The sequence below is a fragment of the Taeniopygia guttata genome, chromosome W (assembly GCF_048771995.1).
Source record: "Taeniopygia guttata chromosome W, bTaeGut7.mat, whole genome shotgun sequence".
Lineage (NCBI taxonomy): Eukaryota > Metazoa > Chordata > Aves > Passeriformes > Estrildidae > Taeniopygia > Taeniopygia guttata.
The window spans coordinates 3,177,166-3,198,311 of record NC_133064.1 but is presented as its reverse complement, the minus strand read 5'-3'; the positions used below and the strand labels follow the sequence as shown (position 1 = coordinate 3,198,311).

Genomic DNA, 21,146 nt, shown 5'->3' with positions numbered 1-21,146 from the left:
GTGAGAAGTTTTGGGGGGGAAAATGAGGATTTTAGGTTAAAAATGAAGATTTTTAGGGGGAAATGGGAAATTTAGGGGATAAAATGGGAATTTTAGGTTATAAATAGAAATTTTGGGGGAAGAATTGAAAGTTTGGGGGGGAATGGGGATTTTTAGGTTAAAAATTGAAATTTCGGGGTTAAAATGAGACTATACGGGGGTAAAACGAGAACTTATGGGATAAAATGAGATTTTAGGGGATAAAATGAAAATTTAGGGGGAGAAAATGAGAATTTACATGGGGAAAATGCGAATTTTTAGCATTAAAATGGGAAATTTTGGGGGAATAATTGGGGATTTTGGGGCTAAAAAGAAAACTTAGGGGACAAAGCAATAATTTAGGGGTAGGAAATGAGACTTTTAGGTTAAAAATCCAAATTTTAAGCAAAAAAACCCCGAAAATTCCCTTTAAAAACCCGACCCGGAATCACCTCCCGCCCCCCCCCCCCCCCTCCGCCGCTTTTCCCATCTCCGGACAGCGCCGCGCGCCTTTAAAAACCCCCTAAAAACCCTCAAAAACCCCTCAAAAAAAAACCCAAATCTCTAAAAATATAAATAATGATTTTAAAATAAATACCTAAAATAATAAACATCGCTTTTCCCCGCGCTTAAACCTGATTTTCGGATGACTTCTTCCTTCTTCCAGCCGGGCGGTAACGCCGGACAATCCGTTCTGCCGGGTTTCTCCATAATCGCTTCAAAAACTTTAATAAATCCGATTTTTAAGTGCTTTTTTTTTTGCTGTTTCTATTTAATTTGGGTTTCTTCTTGGTTTTTGGTGAGGTTTGGAGGCGTTTTGGTGGCGTTTTTTGGGGAGACGTTTCGGTGTTGTCGCCTCGCCCCCCCCCCCCTTGTGAAGGGGCGGGGCGGTGATGGCGGAGGGCAAAGGGGAAGAGGAAAGGGAAGGGGAGGAGTGAAATGGCGGAAAGGGAGGGAGGAGAGGATGAAGAGAAGCGTGAGGGAGGAAGAGGAAAGGGGAAGATGGTGGGAAATGGTGGGGAAGGTGAAAGGAGAGCGATGGTGGAAGGGGAAAGGGGAAGGGGAAGCGTGAGGGGGGAAAATGGCGGGAAGGGGTAAGGGGGAATCGTGAGGGGGAATTGCTGAGGGGGGGGGAAAATGGCGGGAAGGGCTGAGGGGAAATCCATAGGGGGAATCCATAGGGGGAAACCTGAGGGGAAATTGCTGAGGGGGATGATTGAGGGGGGAAAAATAGAGGGAAACGTGAGGGGGAATCCATAGTGGGAATCCATAGGGGGGAAAAATTGAGGGAAACGTGAGGGGGATGAGCGAGGGGGAATTGAGGGGGGGAAAATGGCGGATATTGCTGAGGGGGAATCCATAGGGGGAAACCTGAGGGAAAATTGCTGAGGGGGATAATTGAGGGGGGGAAAAATGGAGGGAAACGTGAGGGAAAATCCATAGTGGGAATCCATAGGGGGGAAAAATGGAGGGAAACGTGAGGGGGAATCCATAGGGGGGAAAAATGGAGGGAAACGTGAGGGGGAATCCATAGGGGGAAATGGGGGTGGGAAAATGGCGGGAAACGTGAGGGGGAATTGCTGAGGGGGATGATTGAAGGGGGGAAAATGGCGGGAAATGGGAGGGGGAATCCATAGGGCAAATCCATAGGGGGAAACCTGAGGGGGATGAATGAGGGGGGGAAAATGGAGGGAAACGTGAGGGGGAATCCATAGGGGGAATTGAGGGGGGAAAATGGCGGATATTGCTGAGGGGAAATCGTGAGGGGGAATCCATAGGGGGAAACGTGAGGGGGAATTGCTGAGGGGGATGAATGATGAGGGGAAAATGGAGGGAAACATGAGGGGGAATCCATAGGGGGAAACGTGAGGGGGAATCCATAGGGGGAATTAAGGGGGAAAAATGGAGGGAAACATGAGGGGGAATCCATAGGGGGGAAAAGGGGGTGGGAAAATGGCGGGAAACGTGAGGTGGAATTGCTGAGGGGGATGATTGAGGGGGGGGAAATGGAGGGAATTGCTGAGGGGGAATCCATAGGGGGGGAAATGGCTGGAAACGTGAGGGGGAATTGCTGAGGGGGATGAATGAGGCGTGAAAAATGGCGGGAAACGTGAGGGGGAATCCATAGGGGGAAACATGAGGGGGAATCCATAGGGGGAATTGTTAAGGGGGATGATTGAGGGGGGGAACATGAAGGGAAACGGGAGGGGGAATCCATAGGGGGAATCTATAGGGGGAAACCTGAGGGGAAATTGCTGAGGGGGATGATTGAGGGGGGGGGAAATGGAGGGAAACGGGAGGGGGAATCCATAGGGGGAAACGTGAGGGGGAATTGCTGACGGGGATGATTGAGGGGGGGAAAATGGCGGATTTTGCTGAGGGGGAATTGCTGAGGGGGATGAATGAGGGGAGGAAAAATGGCGGGAAATGTGAGGGGGAATCCATAGGGGGAATTGCTGAGGGAGATGAATGAGGGGTGAAAAATGGCGGGAAACGTGAGGGGGAATCCATAGGGGGAAACGGGGGTGGGAAAATGGCGGGAAACGTGAGGGGGAATTGCTGAGGGGGATGATTGAGGGGGGGAAATTGAGGGAATTGCTGAGGGGGAATCCATAGGGGGGAAAATGGCCGGAAACGTGAGGGGGAATTGCTGAGGGGGATGAATGATGAGGGGAAAATGGAGGGAAACGTGAGGGGGAATCCATAGGGGGAAACGTGAGGGGGAATCCATAGGGGGAATTGCCGGGGGTTATGAATGGGGGGGGGAAAATGGAGGCAAACGTGAGGGGGAATCCATAGGGGAAATGGAGGGAAAAAAGGCGGGAAACGTGGAGGGATGAGCGAGGGGGAAACTTGAGGGGGGGAAAATGGCGGGAATTGCTGAGGGGGAATCCATAGGGGGAATCTATAGGGGGAAACCTGAGGGGAAATTGCTGAGGGGGATGATTAAAGGGGGGAAAATGGCGGGAAATGTAAGGGGGAATCTATAAAGGGGAATTGAGGGGGGAAAAATGGAGGGAAAAGTGAGGGGGAATCTATAGGTGGGGAAAATGGAGGGAAACGTGAGGGGGAATCTATAGGGGGAAACCTGAGGGGAAATTGCTGAGAGGGATGAATGAGGGGTGAAAAATGACGGGAAATGTGAGGGGGAATCCATAGGGGGAAACCTGAGGGGGAATTGCTGAGGGGGATGATTGAGGGGGGGAAAATGGAGGGAAACGTGAGGGGGAATCCATAGAGGGGAAAAATGGAGGGAAACGTGAGGGGGAATCCATAGGGGGGAAAAATGGAGGGAAACGTGAGGGGGAATCCATAGGGGGAATTGCTGAGTGGGATGAATAAAGGGGGGAAAATGGAGGGAAACGTGAGGGGGATGAGTGAAGGGGAAATGTGAGGGGGAATCCATAGGGGGAAAGGTGAGGGGGAATCCATAGGGGGAATTGCTGAGGGGGATGATTGAGGGGGGAAAAATGGCGGAAAGGGCTGAGGGGGAATCGTGAGGGGGAATCCATAGGGGGAACAGGGGGTGGGAAAATGGCGGGAAACGTGAGGGGGAATTGCTGAGGGGGGGAAATTGAGGGAATTGCTGAGAGGGAATCCATAGGGGGAATCTATGGGGGAAACCTGAGGGGAAATTGCTGAGGGAGAGGAATGAGGGGGGAAAAATGGAGGGAAACGTGAGGGGGAATCCATAGGGGGAATTGCTGAGGGGGATGAATGAGGGGGGGAAAATGGAGGAAAACGTGAGGGGGATGAGTGAAGGGGAAACGTGAGGGGGAATCCATAGGGGAAATTGAGGGGGGAAAATTGGAGGGAAACTTAAGGGGGAATCCATAGGGGGAATTGAGGGGGGAAAATGGCGGATATTGCTGAGGGGGAATCATGAGAGGGAATCCATAGGGGGAAACGTGAGGGGGAATTGCTGAGGGGGATTATTGAGGGGGGAAAAATGGAGGGAAACGTGAGGGAAAATCCATATTGGGAATCCATAGGGGAAAAAATGGAGGGAAACGTGAGGGGGAATCCATAGGGGGAATTGAGGGGGGAAAATGGCGGATATTGCTGAGGGGGAATCGTGAGGGGGAATCCATAGGGGGAAACCTGAGGGGGATGAATGAGGGGGGGAAAATGGCGGGAAATGTGAGGGGGAATCCATAGGGGGAATCTATAGGGGGAATTGCTGAGGGGAAATTGCTGAGGGTGATGAATGTGGGGGGGGAAATGGAGAGAAACGGGAGGGGGAATCCATAGGGGAAATAGTGAGGGGGAATCCATAGGGGGAATTGCTGAGGGGGATGAATGAGGGGGGGAAAATGGAGGGAAACAGGAGGGGGAATCCATAGGGGGAATTGAGGGGGGAAAAAAGGTGGGAAACGTGAGGGGGAATTGCTGAGGGGGATGATTGAGGGGGGGAAATGGCAGATATTGCTGAGGGGGAAACGTGAGGGGGAATCCATAGGGGAAAACCTGAGGGGGAATTGCTGAGGGGGATGAATGAGGGGGGGAAAATGGAGGCAAACGTGAGGGGGAATCCAGAGGGGGAACAGGGGGTGGGAAAATGGCGGGAAACGTGAGGGGGATGAGCGAGGGGGAATTAAACAGGGGAAAATGGCGGATATTGCTGAGGGGGAATCGTGAGGGGGAATTGCTGAGGGGGATGATTGAGGGGGGAAAAATGGAGGGAAACATGAGGGGGAATCCATAGGGCAAATCCATAGGGGGAAACCTGAGGGGGATGAATGAGGGGGGGAAATGGCGGATATTGCTGAGGGGGAATCCAAAGGGGGAAACCTGAGGGGAAATTGCTGAGGGGGATGATTGAAGGGGGGAAAATGGAGGGAAACGTGAGGGGGAATCCATAGGGGGAAATGTGAGGGGAAATCCATAAGGGGAAAACGGGGGTGGGAAAATGGCGGGAAACATGAGGGGAAATTGCTGAGGGGGAGGAATGAGGGGTGAAAAATGGCGGGAAGGGCTGAGGGGGAAACCATAGGGGGAATCCATAGGGGGAAACCTGAGGGGAAATTGCTGAGGGGGATGAATGAGGGGGGGAAAATGGAGGGAAATGTGAGGGGGAATCCATAGGGGGAAAGGTGAGGGGGAATCCATAGGGGGAAACGGGGGTGGGAAAATGGCGGGAAACGTGAGGGGGAATTGCTGAGGGGGTGATAGAGGGGGGGAAAATGGAGGGAAACGTGAGGGGGAATCCATAGGGGGAAAAATGGAGGGAAACGTGAGGGGGAATCCATAGGGGGAATTGTGGAGGGAAAAATGGAGGGAAATGTGAGGGGGAATCCATAGGGGGGAAAAATGGAGGGAAACGTGAGGGGGAATCCATAGGGGGAATTCATAGGGGGGAAAAATGGAGGGAAACGTGAGGGGGAATCCATAGGGGGGAAAAATGGAGGGAAACGTGAGGGGGAATCTATAGGGGGGAAAAATGGAGGGAAACGTGAGGGGGAATCCATAGGGGGAATCCAAAGGGTGGAAAAATGGAGGGAAACGTGAGTTGGAATCCATAGGGGAAAACTGGAGGGAAACATGAGGGGGAATCCATAGGGGGAATCCATAGGGGGCAAAAATGGAGGGAAAGGTGAGGGGGAATCCATAGGGGGGAAAAATGGAGGGAAACGTGAGGGGGAATCCATAGGGGGGAAAAATGGAGGGAAACGTGAGGGGGAATCCATAGGGGGGAAAAATGGAGGGAAACGTGAGGGGGAATCCATAGGGGGGAAAAATGGAGGGAAACGTGAGGGGGAATCCATAGGGGGAAAAATGGAGGGAAACGTGAGGGGGAATCCATAGGGGGGAAAAATGGAGGGAAACGTGAGGGGGAATCCATAGGGGGAAAAATGGAGGGAAACGTGAGGGGGAATCCATAGGGGGGAAAAATGGAGGGAAACGTGAGGGGGAACCCATAGGGGGAATCCATAGGGGGGGAAAATGGAGGGAAACGTGAGGGGGAATCTATAGGGGGGGAAAATGGCGGGAAAACGTGAGGGGGAAAAAATGGCGGGAAAACATGAGGGGGAAAAAATGGCGGGAAAACGTGAGGGGGGTAAAAAATGGGGATTTTGACCCAAAAATGGGAATTTTTTGGGGGTAAAATTGGATTTTTTTTTTTAGGGAAATTGGAATTTTTGGGAAAATTGGGAATTTTTGGGGGGAAAATGGGAATTTTGAGCAAAAATGGGGATTTTTGTGGGGGGAAATGTGGGTTTTTGGGTGGGGAAATGGGGATATTTGGGGGAAAAATTGGAATTTTGGGGAAAATAATTTGGGAATTTTAAAGGAAAAATTGGGAATTTTGGGGGAGAAAATTTGGGAATTTTAAAGGAAAAATTGGAAATTTTGGGGTAAAAAAATTGGGAATTTTTTTGGGGGGGAAAAATGGGGATTTTTAGGGAAAAAATGGGAATTTTAAAGGAAAAATTGGGAGTTTTTGGGGGGAAATATCGGGAATTTTAAAGGAAAAAATGGGAATTTTTTGGGGGGGGAAATTTGGGAATTTTTTGGGGAAAAATGGGATTTTTGGGGGAAAAATTTGGGAATCTTAAAGGAAAAATTTGGGAATTTTAAAGGAATAAATGGGAATTTTTAGGGGAAAAAATTGGGAATTTTGGGGTGAAAAAATGGGAATGTTTGGGGAAAATTGGGAATTTTTAGGGGAAAAAACAAGATTTTTTTGGGGGAAAATATCGGGAATTTTAAAGGAAAAATTGGGAATTTTTTTGGGAAAATGGGAATTTAAAAAGAAAAAATGGAATTTTTGGGGGTAAAATTTGGATTTTTAGGGGAAAAATGCGATTTTTGGGGAAAAAATGGGAATTTTAAGGGGAAAAATTGGAAATGTTTTTGGGAAAAATTGGAAATTTTTTGGGGAAAAAATGGGAATTTTAAAGGTAAAAATGGGAATTTGCGGGAAAAAATTGGGAATTTTGGGGGGGAAAAATGGGAATTTTTTGAGGAAAAAATTTGGGAATTTTATAGGAAAAAATTGGGAATTTTAAAGGTAAAAATGGGAATTTTTTGGGGGAAAAAATTGGGGATTTTGAGGGGAAAAATTGTGATTTTTGGAGAAAAAAAATGGAATTTTTAGGAGAAATTGGGAATTTTATGGGGAAAAAATTGGGACATTTAAAGGGAAAAATTGGAAATTTTTAGGGGAAAAAAATGGGATTTTTTGGGGGGAAGAATTTGGGAATTTTAAAGGAAAAATTGGGAATTTTTGGGGGAAAAATTGGGAATTTTGGGGGAAAAATGGGAATTTTTGGGGGAAAAAATTGGGAAATTTTCAAGGAAAAAATGGGAATTTTTTCGGGAAAAAATTTTGAATCTTTTTGGGGGAAAATGGGAATTTTTGGGGAAAATTGGGAATTTTTAGGGGAAAAAATGGGAATTTTAAAGGAAAAAATGGGATTTTTTTGGGGGAATTTGGGGGGAAAACTGGGAATTTTTAGGGGAAAAAACGGGATTTTTTTGGGGAAAATATTGGGAATTTTAAAGGAAAAATTGGGAATTTTTTTGGGAAAAATGGGAATTTTAAAGGAAAAATTGAATTTTTTGTGGGGAAAATTGGGAATTTTGAAGAAAAAATGGGAATTTTGGGGTGGAAAAAATGGGAATTTTTAAAGAAAAAATGGGATTTTTTGAGGGAAATTTGGAAATTTTAAAGTGAAAAAATTGGAATTTTTAGGGGAAAAAATGGGAATTTTAAAGGAAAAAATGGGAATGTCAAAGGAAAAAATTGAATTTTTGTGTGGAAACTGGGATTTTTGGGGGAAAAAAATGGGAAATTTTAAAGGTAAAAATGGCAATTTTGGGGGGAAAAATTTGGGAATTTTTGGGGGAAAAATTGGGAATTTTGGGGGGAATAGTTGGGAATTTTAAAAGGGAAAAAATGGGAATTTTAAAGAGAAAAAAATGGGAATTTTTTGGGGGGAAAAAGTTGGGAATTTTGAAGGGAAAATTGGGAATTTTGGGGTGAAAAAATGGGGATTTTTAGGGGGAAAATTGGGAATTTTAAAGGTAAAAATGGGAATTTTTGGGAAAAAAATAGGGAATTTTAAAGGAAAAAATGGGAATTTTAAAGGAAAAAATGGGAATTTTTGGGGGGAAAAATTGGGAATTTTAAAGGTAAAAATGGGATTTTTGGGGGAAAAATTTTGGGAATTTTGGGGTGGAAAAATTTGGGATTTTTAGGGGAAAATTGGGAATTTTAAATGGAAAAATTGGGATTTTTTGGGGAAAAAAATGGAATTTTTGGGAAAAAAAATGTGGGAATTTTAAAGGAAAAATTGGGAATTTTGGGGGGAAAATATCAGGAATTTTAAAGGAAAGTTTGGGATTTATTTTGGGGTGAAAAAATGGGGATTTTTAGGGGAAAATGGGGGATTTTAAAGGGAAAAATTGGACATTTTTTGGGGAAAAAAATGGGAAATTTTAAAGGTAAAAATGCAAAATTATTTTGGGGAAAAATTGGAAATTTTAAAGTGAAAAATTGGGAATTTTTTGGGGAAAAAAATAGGAATTTTAAAAGGAAAAAAATTGAATTTTGGGGAGGAATACTTTGGGAATTTTTTTGGGAAAAATGGGAATTTTTTGGGGAAAAATTAGGGAATTTCAAAGGAAAAATTTGGGAATATTAAAGGAAAAATAGGGAATTTTTTTGGGAAATTGGGAATTTTTAGGGGAAATAATGGGAATTTTTGGGGGGAAACAATGGGAATTTTGGGAAAAATTTGGGATTTTCTGTGGGGAAAAAAATTGAATTTTTGGGGATTTAATCCCAATTTTCTTTTTTATTTTATAGGAATTGGAAGATGAAGAATCCAAATAAAAATCATCCGGAAAAGCCAAAAATTCGGGAATTTTTTTGTGTTGTCGGGAATTTCAATAAAGATTGGGAATGGTGGAAAAAAATACAAAAAATAGTAAAAAACACAAAAAAAACCCAAAAAATTCAATAAAAAAGAAAAAAATTAAGCAAAAAAAAAAGCACCGAAAATTTCATTTAAAACACAAAAATTCCATAAAAATACCCCAAAAATTCCTTTAAAAATTCCCTAAAAACTCAATTTAAAATTGCCTAAAAATCCCCTAAAATTCCTTTAAAAATTTATTTAAAATCACCCAAAATTCCATTAAAATCCCCCAAAAAATCCATTAAAAATTCAATAAAAATGTAAAAAAATTCATTAAAAATCCCAAAAAAAACGCAAAAAATTCCAATAAAAATCGCCCCAAAATTTCATAAAAAATCTCAAAAAATTTCAATTAAAATCAAAAAAAACACAAAAATTCCATTAAAAAATCAAGAAAAAAATTCCATAAAAATCCTAATAAATTTTTTTTAAAATAAGAAAAAAATTCCATCAAGAATTCCATTAAAATCCCCGAAAATTCCATAAAAATAAAAAAATTCAGTTAAAAATCCCAAGAAAATGTAAACAAAAACCCCAAAAAATTCCATTTAAAATGCCAAAAAATTCCATTAAAATTCCATTAAAAATCCCCCAGAATTCCATTAAAATTCCATTAAAATCAAAAAAAATCCCTAAAAAATTCGATTAAAATCCAAAAAAATTCCATAAAAATTCCCAAAAATTCCATTAAAATCCAAAAAAATCCATGAAAATTCCATAAAAATAATAATAAAAAAATCCATTAAAAATCCCAAGAAAATTAAAAAAAAAACCAAATAAAATCCATAAAAATGCGAAAAAAATCCATAAAAATTCCATTAAAAATCCCCTAACATTCAATTAAAATTCCATTAAAACAAAAAAAATCCATTAAAATTCCATTAAAATAAAAAAAATCCATTAAAATTCCATTAAAATCCAAAAGAATTCCATTAAAAATTCCATTAAAATTCCAAAAAAATTCCATTAAAAACAAAAAATTCCATGAAAAATTCCATTAAAATTCCATTAAAAATCCCAAAAAAATTCTGTTAAAAATCCCAAAAAAATTTCCATTTAAAAATCCCCAAAAAAATTCCATTAAAATTCCCCAAAAATTCTCTTAAAAAAATTAAAAGTTCCATTAAAAATCCAAAAAAATTCCATTAAAAATCCCCCAAAAATTTCCATTTAAAAATCCAAAAAAAATTCCATTAAAAATCCCACTAAAATAAAAAAAATTTCCATAAAAATTTAATTAAAATCCAAAAAAATTCCATTAAAAATCCCATTAAAATTCCCCCAAAATTCTCTTAAAAAAATTAAAAATTCCATTGAAAATCCCCAAAAAATTCCATTAAAAAAAAACTAAAAAAAAATTTAAAACTATTTCTTGGGGGGAATTTTTTGGGAATTTCAGGAAAAAAATTGGGAATTTTTGGGGAATTTTTGGGGCTTTTTTTAGGATTTTTTGGGGGATTTTTTGGGGGATTTTTTGGAGGAATTTGGGGGATTTTTGAGGAACTTTTTGGGGCTTTTTTTGGATTTTTTTGGGATTTTTTGGGGGAATTTTTGGGGGAATATTGGAGGGAATTTTTTTGGAATTTTGGGGGATTTTTTTCGAATTTTTTGGGGGAATTTTTGGGGGGAACTTTGGGGGATTTTTAAGGAAATTTTGCGGATTTTTTGGGGATTTTTGAGGAATTTTTTGGGGATTTTTTGGGGGAATTTTTGGGGAGATTCTTGAGGGACATTTTGGGAATTTTTTGGAGATTTTTTTTGGAATTTTTGGGGAATTTTTGGAGGGAGTTTTGGAGGGGATTTTTTTGGGAATTGAAGGAAGAAATTTGGGAATTTCTTGGGATTTTTTGTGGGAAATTTTTTTGGAAAATTTTGGGACATTTTGGGGAATTTTTTGGAATTTTGGGGTTTTTTTTTTTAATTTTGGGGTATTTTTTGGGATTTTTATGGAGAATTTTGGGAAAGTTTTTGGGAATTGTTTAATTTTTTGGGATATTTTTGGGTTTTTTGGGAAATTTTGGGAGATTTTTTTTAGGATTTTTGGGGAATTTTTGGAGATTTTTTTGGGAATTTTTAAAGATTTTTGGGGAATTTTTTGGGATTTTGAGGGAATTTTTGGGGAAAATTTGGGGTGAATTTTTTTTTAAATTTTTTGGGGGATTTTTGGGGATTTTTTTGGGGAATTTTTTTGCAAATTTTCTTGGGATTTTTGGGGAATTTTTTGAGGAATTCTGGAGGGAATTTTTGGGGATTTTTGGGGGATTTTTGTGGGGATTTTGGGGGAATTTTTGGGAATTTTGAGGAATTTTTGGGCATTTTTAGGGAATTTTTGGAGGATTTTTTTGGGGAATTTTTGGGGGATTTTTTCCGGAATTGAAGAAAGAAATTTGGGGAATTTTCGGTGTTTTTTTGGGGAATTTTTTGGGGGATTTTTTGGGGGATTTTTTTTGGAATTTTGGGGATTATTTTTGGGAATTTTGGGGGAAATTTTTAGGAATTTTTGGGGAATTTTTGGGCGGGATTTTTTTTAATTTTTTGAGGGAATTTTTTGGGATTTTTGGGGAACTTTTTGGGATTTTTCATTTGGAATTTTGGGGATTTTATTGGGATTTTTTGGGGGGGAATTGAATGAAGGGGATTTGGGAATTTTGAAGGGACTTTTTTGGAATTTTTGGGGGATTTTTTTGTGATTTTTTTGGGGAATTTTTGGAAAATTTTTTTGGATTTTCTGAGGAATTCTGTGGGATTTTTTGGGGGGATTTTTGGGGAATTTTTTTGGGATTTTTGGGGAAAATTTTGGAGATTTTGGGGGGAATTTTTTGGGATTTGTTGGGGATTTTTTTTGGGAATTGAAGGAAGAAATTTGGGAATTTTTGGAGGATTTTTTGGGAATTTCGGAGGGAATTTTTTGGGGCTTTTTTGGGAATTTTTTAAAGGAGTTTTTGGAGAATTTTTGGGGGAGATTTTTTTGGAATTTTTAAGGGATTTTTTGGGGGAATTTTTTTGAGAATTTTGGGGGGATTTTTTTATTTTTGGGGAACTTTTTTGGGGTTTTTTTTGGGATATTTTTGGATTTTGGGGTGGAATTTTAGGGGACTTTTTTAGGATTTCTTGGGGGGAATTTTTTGGAATTTTTGGAAAATTTTTGGAGATTTTGGGGAATTTTTTGGGATTTTTTTGGGAATTTTGGTGGGAATTTTGGGGGAATTTTTTGGGGAATATCTGGGGAATTTTTGGAGGGAATTTTTGGGATTTGTTGGAGATTTTTTGGGGGATTTTTTGGAATTTTTGGGGGGAATTTTTGGGGGATTTTTTTTTGGGGGGGGGGAATTTTGGGATTTTTTTGGGGAATTTTTTTTTAATTTCTTGGGGAAATTTGGGGTAGTTTGAGGAGGAATTTTGGGCAATTTTTTTGAATTTTTGGGGAATTTTTAGGGGATTTTTTTGAGAATTTTTGGAAATTTTGGGGGGAATTGTTTTGGGATTTTTTTTTATTTTGGGGCAATTTTTGGGAATTTTGAGGGAATTTTGGGGGATTTTATTGGGATTTTTTGGGGGGAATTGAAGAAATTTGGGAATTTATGGGGATTTGGGAATTTTGTAGGGATTTTTTTGGAATTTTTTTGGATCTTTGGGGAATTTTTGGGCGGATTTTTTGGGGATTTTTTTGGATTTTTTTGGGGAATTTTTGGAATTTTTTTTTTTTTTGAGAAATTTTTTGGGATTTTTTGGGGGGGATTTTTTGGGGGAATTTTTTGGGGGATTTTTGTGAATTTTTTTTGATTTTTTGGGGATTTTTTGGCAAATTTTTGGGACAATTTTTTTGTAATTTTGGGAATTTTTGGGGGGAGTTTTTGGGATTTTTGAGGGAATTCTTGGACATTTTTTTGGATTTTTCTGGGAATTTTTGGGGAAATTTTTTGGGAAATTTTGGGGTGATTTCAGGAGGAAAATAGAGGATTTTTGGGAATTTTTTGGGGAATTTTTGGGAAATTTTGGGGGAATTTTTTGGGATTTTTTTGGGGGGGATGGAATTTTTTGGGATTTTTGAGGACTTTTTTGGGACTTTTTTGGGATTTTGGGGGGATTTTTTGGGAATGTTTGGGGCAATTTTTTTGGATTTTTTCCATTATTTTGGGATATTTTTTTATTTTTTAGGAATTTTGGGGCAATTTTTGGGGAATTTTGGGGGGAATTTTTTGGAAATTTTTGGACGGGAATTTCAGGAATTTGGAGATTAATTTTTTTTTTATTTTAATAACTTTTATTTTGCTTTTTTTTAGAAATTTTGGAATTTCTCGCCGCCTTCCTCTTCTTTTCTTCCATCATCATCTCGAAGCTGCTGGAATTTTTTTCCCAAATTTTCCCCCAATTTTCCCCCCATTTATTCCCAAATTTCCCCCAATTTTCCCCAATTTCCGCCCAATTTCCCCCCATTTATTCTCATTTTTTTCTTCATTTCCCACCCAATTTTTCTTCCAAAAATCCAAATTTCTTGTCCATTTTCCCCCCATTTTTCCTTCAAAAAATCGAATTTTTTGCCCAATTTTTCCCATTTTTATTCCAATTTTTCCCAATTTTCCCCCCAATTATCCCAATTTTTTTCCCAATTTTCCCCCATTTTTATTCCAATTTTTCCCAATTTTCCCATTTTTTCACAATTTTCCCCCGATTTCCAGAAATTTTTTTCCCAATATCCCAAATTTTTCCCAAATTTTCCCCAATTTTTTCCAATTTTTTGCCCAATTTCCCCCCAATTATTTCTTTTAAAATTCCAATTTTTTTCACATTTTGTCCCAATTTTTCCCCATTTTGTCCCATTTTATTCCCATTTTTTTTTCACTTCCCCCCAATTTTTCCTCCAAAAATCCGAATTTTTGTCCATTTTCCCCCAAAATTTCCCCAAATTTCCCCCAATTTTCCCCCATTTTTCCCCCAATTTTTCCCCCAATTTCCCCCCAACTATCCCAAATTTTTCCCAATTTTTTTCCCAATTTTACCCCATTTTCCCCCATTTTTATTCCAAATTTTTTCCAATTTTCCCAATTTTCCCCAATTTTTTTCCATTTACCCCCAATTTCCCCCCATTTTTATTCCAATTTTCCCCCACTTTTTCCCCCAATTTCCCCCAATTATCCCAATTTTTTCCCAATTTTTCTCCAACTTTTCCCCAATTTTTTTCCATTTTTCCTCATTTTTATTCCATTTTTTTTCCATTTTTCCCTAATTTCCCCCAAGATTTCCCCCAAATTTCCCCCAATTAATTCCCAACTTTTTCCCAATTTTTCCCATTTTTATTCAGATTTTTCACCATTTTAATTCCCAATTTTCCCCATTTCCCCCCATTTTATTCCATTTTTTTCTTCATTTTTCACCCAATTTTTCCTCTAAAAATTTGCATTTTTTGACCGTTTTTTGCCCATTTGTTGCCCAATTTTCACCAATTTCCCCCCATTTTTTTCCGCAATTTTTTTCCCAATTTTTCCCTATTTTTATTGCAATTTTTATTCCAATTTTTCCACAAATTTCCCCCAATTTTCCCCAATTTTTTCCCCATTTATTCCAAATTTTCCCCCAATTTTTAGTCAAATTTTCCAATTTTCCCCCCAATTTTCCCAATTTTTTTCCCAATTTTTATTCCAATTTTCCCAAATTTTTCCAATTTTTCCCCAATTTTTTTCTCAATATTCCCCCATTTTTCCTTCAAAAATTCGAATTTTTTGCCCATTTTTTCCCATTTTTCCCTTTCTTGTCCCAATTTTTTTCCCAATTTTTATTCTAATTTTTCCCAAATTTTTTCAATTTTTCCCCAATTTTTTTCTCAATATTCCCCCATTTTTCCTTCAACAATTCGATTTTTTTGCCCATTTTTCACCCATTTTTCCCCCATTTTTATTCCAAATTTTCCCCATTTTCCCAAAATTTCCCCACATTTATTCCCATTTTATTCCCATTTTCCCCCATTTTTCCCCTAATTCCCCCCATTTTTATACCAATTTTTCCTCCCAAAATTTCCCCAAATTATCCCCAATTTTTCCCAACTTTTTTCCCAATTTTCCCCCATTTTTCCCCATTTTTATTCCAATTTTATCCCAAATTTTTTCTCTTTTCACCCCATTTTTATTCCCAATTTTTCCCAATTTTCCCCATTTTTATTCCAATTTTTCCCCAAATTTCCCCAATTATCCCAAATTTTTTCCCAATTTCCCCCAATTTTCCCAATTTTTCTCCAACTTTTTCCCATTTTTCCCTAATTTCCCCCAATATTTCCCCCAATTTTCCCATTTTTTCCCGAATTTTCCCCCAATTTTTTCCCAATTTTCCCCCAAATTTTCCCCATTTTTATTTCAGTTTTTCCCAATTTTCCCCCAATTTTTTACCCATTTTTATTCCAATTTTTCCCATTTTTCCAAATTTTTATTCCTTTTTTCCCCCAATTTTTATTCCAATTTTCCCCAATTTCCCCCATTTTCTCCCATTTTTATTTCAATTTTTCTCCCAATTTTTACTCAAATTTTCCCATTTTTCCCACAATTTCCCCAATTTTTTTCCCCAATTTTTATTCAAATTTTTCCCAAATTTTCCCAAATTTCCCCCAATTTTTCCTTCAAAAATTCCAATTTTTTGCCCAATTTTTCCCAATTTTCCCCCAAATGTTCCCCATTTTCCCCCCATTTTTCCCCCATTTTTTTCCCATTTTTTCTTCATTTCCCCCCAATTTTTCCTCCAAAAATCCGAATTTTTTCCCCAAATTTTCCCCCCAATTTCCCCCTTTAAAAACCCCCAAAATCCCCAAATCCATTTATCCCCTTTTCCCAAAATTTCATTTTTTCCACTCATTTCGGGCGTCCTAAAATTGCATTTTTTTATTTTCCACAAATAACAAAAACCAGGCACTGAAACATGGAAAAAATTCAATTTTTTTCCTTTTTTTTCTCCTTTTTTTCCCTTTTTTTTCCATTTTTTCCCGTTTTTTTTCCATTTTTTCCCGTTTTTTCCATTTTTTTCACATTTTTTCCCTTTTTTTTTTCCCTTCCAACAAAAAAAATTCCAAAAAAAAAGGAAAATTTGGGAATTTTTGGGGGGGGAAACGAGGAAAAAAAAAATTCGATTTTTTTTCATAAAATTTGATTCAAATTTGACCCAAAATTGTCAAAATTCGCCCCAAAAAATCCCTAAAAATCACCAAAAATTTCCCAATTTTTTCCCAAAAATTCCCTAAAATTTCCCCCAAAATTCCCCATTTTTTCCCAAAAATTCTCAAAAAATTCCCAAAAAATTCTCAATTTTTTTTCCCCAAGTTCCATTGAAAATCCCAAAAATTCCCAAAAAATTCCCTAAAAATTCCCAAAAATTTTACTCAATTTTCCCCAAAACTTTCCAATTTTTCCCCAAAATCCACTAAAAATTCCCAAATTTTGACCCCAAATATTCCCAAAAATTCCCTAAAAATTCCCCAAATTTTTCCCCAAAATTCCTTTAAAATTCCCCCAAAATTTTTTTTTTCCCAAAAATTCCCAAAAATATTCCCGAAAATTCCCCAAAATTTTCACAAAATTCGCCCAAAAATTCCCCAAAAATTCCCAAATTTTACCCAAAAATTCCCAAAAATTTTACCAATTTTAACCCAAAAATTCCCCCAAAATTCCCCAATTTTTTTCCAAAAAAATCCCAAATTTTCCCAAAAAATTCCCAATTTTTTCCCAAAATTCTCCCAAAATTTTCTAAATTTTCTGAAAAAATTCCCTAAAAATCCCCCAAATTTCCCCCAAAATATCCCAAAAATTCCCTAAAAATTCCCAAATTTTGACCCCAAAAATTCCCAAAAGATTCCCCCAAAATTCCCCAATTTTTTCCCAAAAATTCTCTAAAATATTCCCCCAAATTCCCCAAATTTTTCACAAAATTCACTCAAAAATTCCCTAAAAATTCCCAAATTTTACCACAAAATTCCTTTAAAATTCCCCCAAAATTTTCTTAAAATTCCCAAAAAAATTCCCATTTTTTTCCCCAAAATTCACGAAAATATTCCCCAAAATTCCCCAAATTTTTCACAAAATTCACCCAAAATTTACCTAAAAATTCCCAAATTTTACCCAAAAATTCCCAAAAATTTTCCCAATTTTAACCCAAAAATTCCCCCAAAATTCCCCAATTTTTTTCCAAAAAATTCCCAAATTTTCCAAAAAAATTCCCAATTTTTTCCCAAAATTCCCCCAAAATTTCCTAAATTTTCTGAAAAAATTCCCTAAAAATCCCCCAAAATTCCCCATTTTTTCCCCAAAATTCCCTAAAAATTCCCCTAAAATTCCCTAAAAATTTTCCCAAAATTCCCCAATTTTTTCCCAAAAATTCCCTATAAATTCCAAAAAAATTCCCTCAAAATTCCCCCAAATTTCCCCAAAAATTACCCCAAAATTCCACAATTTTTTTTTCAAAGATTCCCAAAATTTCCCAAAAAATTCCCAAAATTCCCTAAAAATTCCTTAAAAATTCCCTAAAAAATCCCCAAAAATCTCCCCAAAGTTTTCCCAATTTTTTCCCAAAATTCTCCCAAAAATTCCCTTAAAAATAAAAAAAAATTACCAAAATTTTACCCAAAAGTCCCTTAAAATTCTCCCAAAATTTCCCTAAAAATTTCCAAATTTTAACCCCAAAAATTCCCAAAAAAATTCCCCAAAATTCCCCCCCAAAATTCCCATTTTTCCCCCAAATATTCTCTAAAAAATTCCCATTTTTCGCCCCAAAAAATTCAAACTTTTTTCCCCATTTTTTCCATTTCTCCCCCCATTTTCCCCCCCAAAAAAGTAAAATTTTTTCCCCTTTTGCCCTCTTTTTCCCCCATTTTCCCCCCCAAAAATTCAAATTTTCCCCCATTTTTCCCCCCCAAAAAATTCAAATTTTTCCCCATTTTTCCCCCCCAAAAATTCAATTTTTCCCATTTTCCCCCCCAAAATAAAATTTTTCCCCATTTTTCCCACCAAAAAAATTCAAAATTTTTTCCTATTTTTTCTCTTTTTTCCCCATTTTTCCCCCCAAAATTCAATTTTTTCCCATATTTTCCCCCTAAAATTCAAAAATGTCCCCCTAAAAATTCAATTTTTTCCCCATTTTTCTCCTTGAAAAAATTCAATGTTTTCCCCTTTTCTCCCCCGAAAAAAATTCAAATTTCCCCCCATTTTCCCCTAAAAAAATTCAATTTTTCCCCATTTTTTCCCCAAAAATTCAAAATTTTCCCATTTTTCCCCCCCAAAATTTCAAAATTTTCCCCCCAAAAACTCAAATTTTCTTCATTTTTCCCCTCAAAAAAATCCAATTTTTTCCCATTTTCTCCCCAAAAAAATTCAAAAATTTTTCCCCATTTTTTCCAATTTTCCCCCATTTTTCCCCCCAAAAACTTCAAATTTTTCCCATTTTTCCCCCAAAAAATTCAAATTTTTCCCCATTTTTCCCCGAAAAAATTCAAATTTTTCCCATTTCCTTCCCCCCAAAAAAATCTTTTTTTTTTCCCATTTTTCCCCCCAAAAAATCTATTTTTTCCCCATTTTTCCCCCCCAAAAATTAAATTTTTTCCCCCAAAAAAATCAAAATTTTTCCCATTTCTCCCAAAAAAAAATCAAAAATTTTTCCCCATTTTTTCCATTTTCCCCCCATTTTTCCCCCCAAAAAATTCAATTTTTTTCCCCATTTTTCCCCCTCAAAAAATTCAATTTTTTCCCATTTTCCCCCCCAAAAAAATCCAAATTTTTTCCCTTTTTTCCCATTTTTCCCCCCCAAAAAATTCAATTTTTTTTCCTTTTTTCCTCATTTTTTGCGCATTTTTCCCCCAAAAAAAATCAAATTTTCCCCATTTTCCCCCCAGAAATTCATTTTTTTCCCCCAAAAAAATTCAGGTTTTTTTTCCCATTTTTCCCCTGAAAAATTCAATTTTTTCCCCCCAAAAATACAAATTTCTCCCGATTTTTTCCATTTTTCCCCCAAAAAATTCAATTTTTTCCCCATTTTTCCCCACCAAAAAATTCAAATTATTTTCCCCATTTTTTACATTTTTTCCCCCATTTTTCCCCCAAAAATTCAATTTTTCCACCCAAAAATTCAATTTTTTCCCCCATTTTCCCCCCCAAAAAATTCAATTTTTTCCCATTTTCCCCCCCAAAAATTCAAATTTTCTTCCATTTTTCATTTTTCGCGCATTTTTCCCCCCAAAAAATTCAAAATTTTCCCCATTTTTCCCCCCAAAAATTCAAATTTTTTCCCATTTTTCCCCCATAAAAAATTCAGATTTTTTCCCCCATTTTCCTCCCAAAAAATTCACTTTTTTCCCATTTTCCCCCCAAAATCCAAATTTTTGCCCCCCAAAAAAATTTCAATTTTTTTCCCATTTTTCCCCCATAAAAAATTTAAATTTTTCCCCAATTTTTTCCATTTTTTTTCCCCCAAAAAAATTCAATTTTTTCCCATTTTTCCCCCAAAATTCCATTTCCCCCTATACATTTCTCTATATATTTCTCTCCATATAATTTTATTTTTTTCTCTATAATTCCATTTATTTCCCCCCAAAAAAATCGGATTTTTTCCCCTTTTTTTTCCCTTTTTTCCCCCATTTTCACTTTTTATTTTTATTATTTTTATTTTTATTTATTTTTATTTTTATTTTCATTTTTTTCTCATTATTGCGACTTTTATTTAAATATTTTCTCCATTTTTTTTGCACATCCAAAAATTGCTTTTTTTTTTTTTTCCAGGATTTTTTTGCCTTTTTTTCACCTTTTTTTTGACAATTTTATTTCATTTTTTAAAAAAAGTTTTTCCCAATTTTTTCCCCATTTCCCCCCAAATTTCCCCAAGTTTTCCCCAATTTCCCCTTCAAAAATTCGAATTTTTTTCCCCAAATTTTCCCCAATTTTCCCCGATTTTTCTTCCAAAAATTCGAATTTTTTCCCATTTTTTCCCCAATTTTTTCCCAATTTTCCCTTCAAAAATCCGAAATTTTTGCCCAATTTTTCCCTTTTTTCCCTAATTTTTATCCCAAAATTTCCCCATTTTTCCCATTTTTTTCCTTCAAAAATTCGAATTTTTTCCCAAATTTTCCCTAATTTTTCCTTCAAAAATTCATATTTTTTGCCCATTTTTTGCCCAATTTTTTCCAAATTTTATCCCAAATTTTTCCCAATTTTTCCTTCAAAAATTCGAATTTTTTGCCCATTTTTCCCAATTTTCCCTTTAATTTTTCAAATTTTTTCCCCAATTTTCCCCAATTTTTTCCCAATTTTTCCTTCAAAAATTCCAATTTTTTGCCCAATTTTTCCCATTTTTAAATAATTTTTATCCCAAAATTTCCCCACTTTTTCCCCAATTTTTCCTTCACAACTTCGAATTTTTTGCCCAAATTTTCCCCAATTTTTCCTCCAAAAATTCGATTTTTTTGGCCAATTTTCCCTAATTTTCCCCCAATTTTTCCTTCAAAAATTCCAATTTTTTGCCCAATTTTTCCCAATTTTTAAATAATTTTTATCCCAATTTTCCCCCAATTTTTCCCGAAATTTTTCCTCCAAAAATTCGATTTTTTGCCCAATTTTCCCCCAGTTTATCCCAAATTTTTGCCAATTTCCCCCAAATTTCTCCCAATTTTTCCTTCAAAAATTCGAATTTTTTGCCCAAATTTTCCCGCAAAAATTCGGTTTTTTTGCCCAACTTTCCCCCATTTTTTCCCACTTTTCCCTTCAAAAATTCCAATTTTTCCCATTTTTTCCCCAATTTTCCCCAATTTTTTCCCAATTTTCCCTTCAAAAATTCCCATTTTTTGCCCAAATTTCCCCAAATTTTCCCCAATTTTCCTGTCGAAAATTAAAAATTTTTGCCCCATTTTTTGCCCATTTTTTCCAAATCTTTTCCCAAATTTTCCCTTCAAAAATTCAAATTTTTTGCCCAATTTTTCCCATTTCCCCCCATTTTTAAATAATTTTTATCCCAAAATTTCCCCAAATTTTTTCTCAAATTTCTTCCAATTTTTCCTTTAAAAATTCCAATTTTTTGCCCAATTTTCCCCCAATTTTCCCCAATTTTTTCCCAATTTCCCCCAATTTTTTCCCAATTTTCTCTTCAAAAATTCCCATTTTTTGCCCAAATTTCTCCCAATTTTTCCTCCAAAAATTCGAATTTTTTACCCAATTTTTCCTTCAAAAATTCCAATTTTTTCCCATT

General features: G+C 37.0%; 1 protein-coding gene and 1 long non-coding RNA gene across 5 annotated transcripts in view; one reads left to right on the top strand and one right to left on the bottom strand.

Annotated features, from left to right (window-relative positions):
• Positions 1–935, bottom strand: part of LOC140682130 (methyl-CpG-binding domain protein 2-like) — a 43,696-nt gene extending 42,761 nt beyond the window's left edge. For 3 of the 4 annotated variants that reach the window (XR_012053388.1, XR_012053389.1, XM_072923036.1), the window contains exon 1: positions 617–935. Coding sequence is in view for 2 of the 4 variants with exons in the window: in XM_072923036.1 (XP_072779137.1) it covers positions 617–729 (113 nt within the window). In the remaining 2 variants the exon portion in view is untranslated. The remainder of the gene's footprint in view (positions 1–616) is intronic. The other variant, XM_072923035.1, reaches the window with a different exon arrangement.
• Positions 916–9,015, top strand: LOC121468120 (uncharacterized). The gene is made up of 2 exons (XR_012053390.1): positions 916–1,042; positions 8,831–9,015. It is a non-coding gene; the product is annotated as an uncharacterized lncRNA (long non-coding RNA).
• Positions 9,016–21,146: the final 12,131 nt, after the last annotated feature.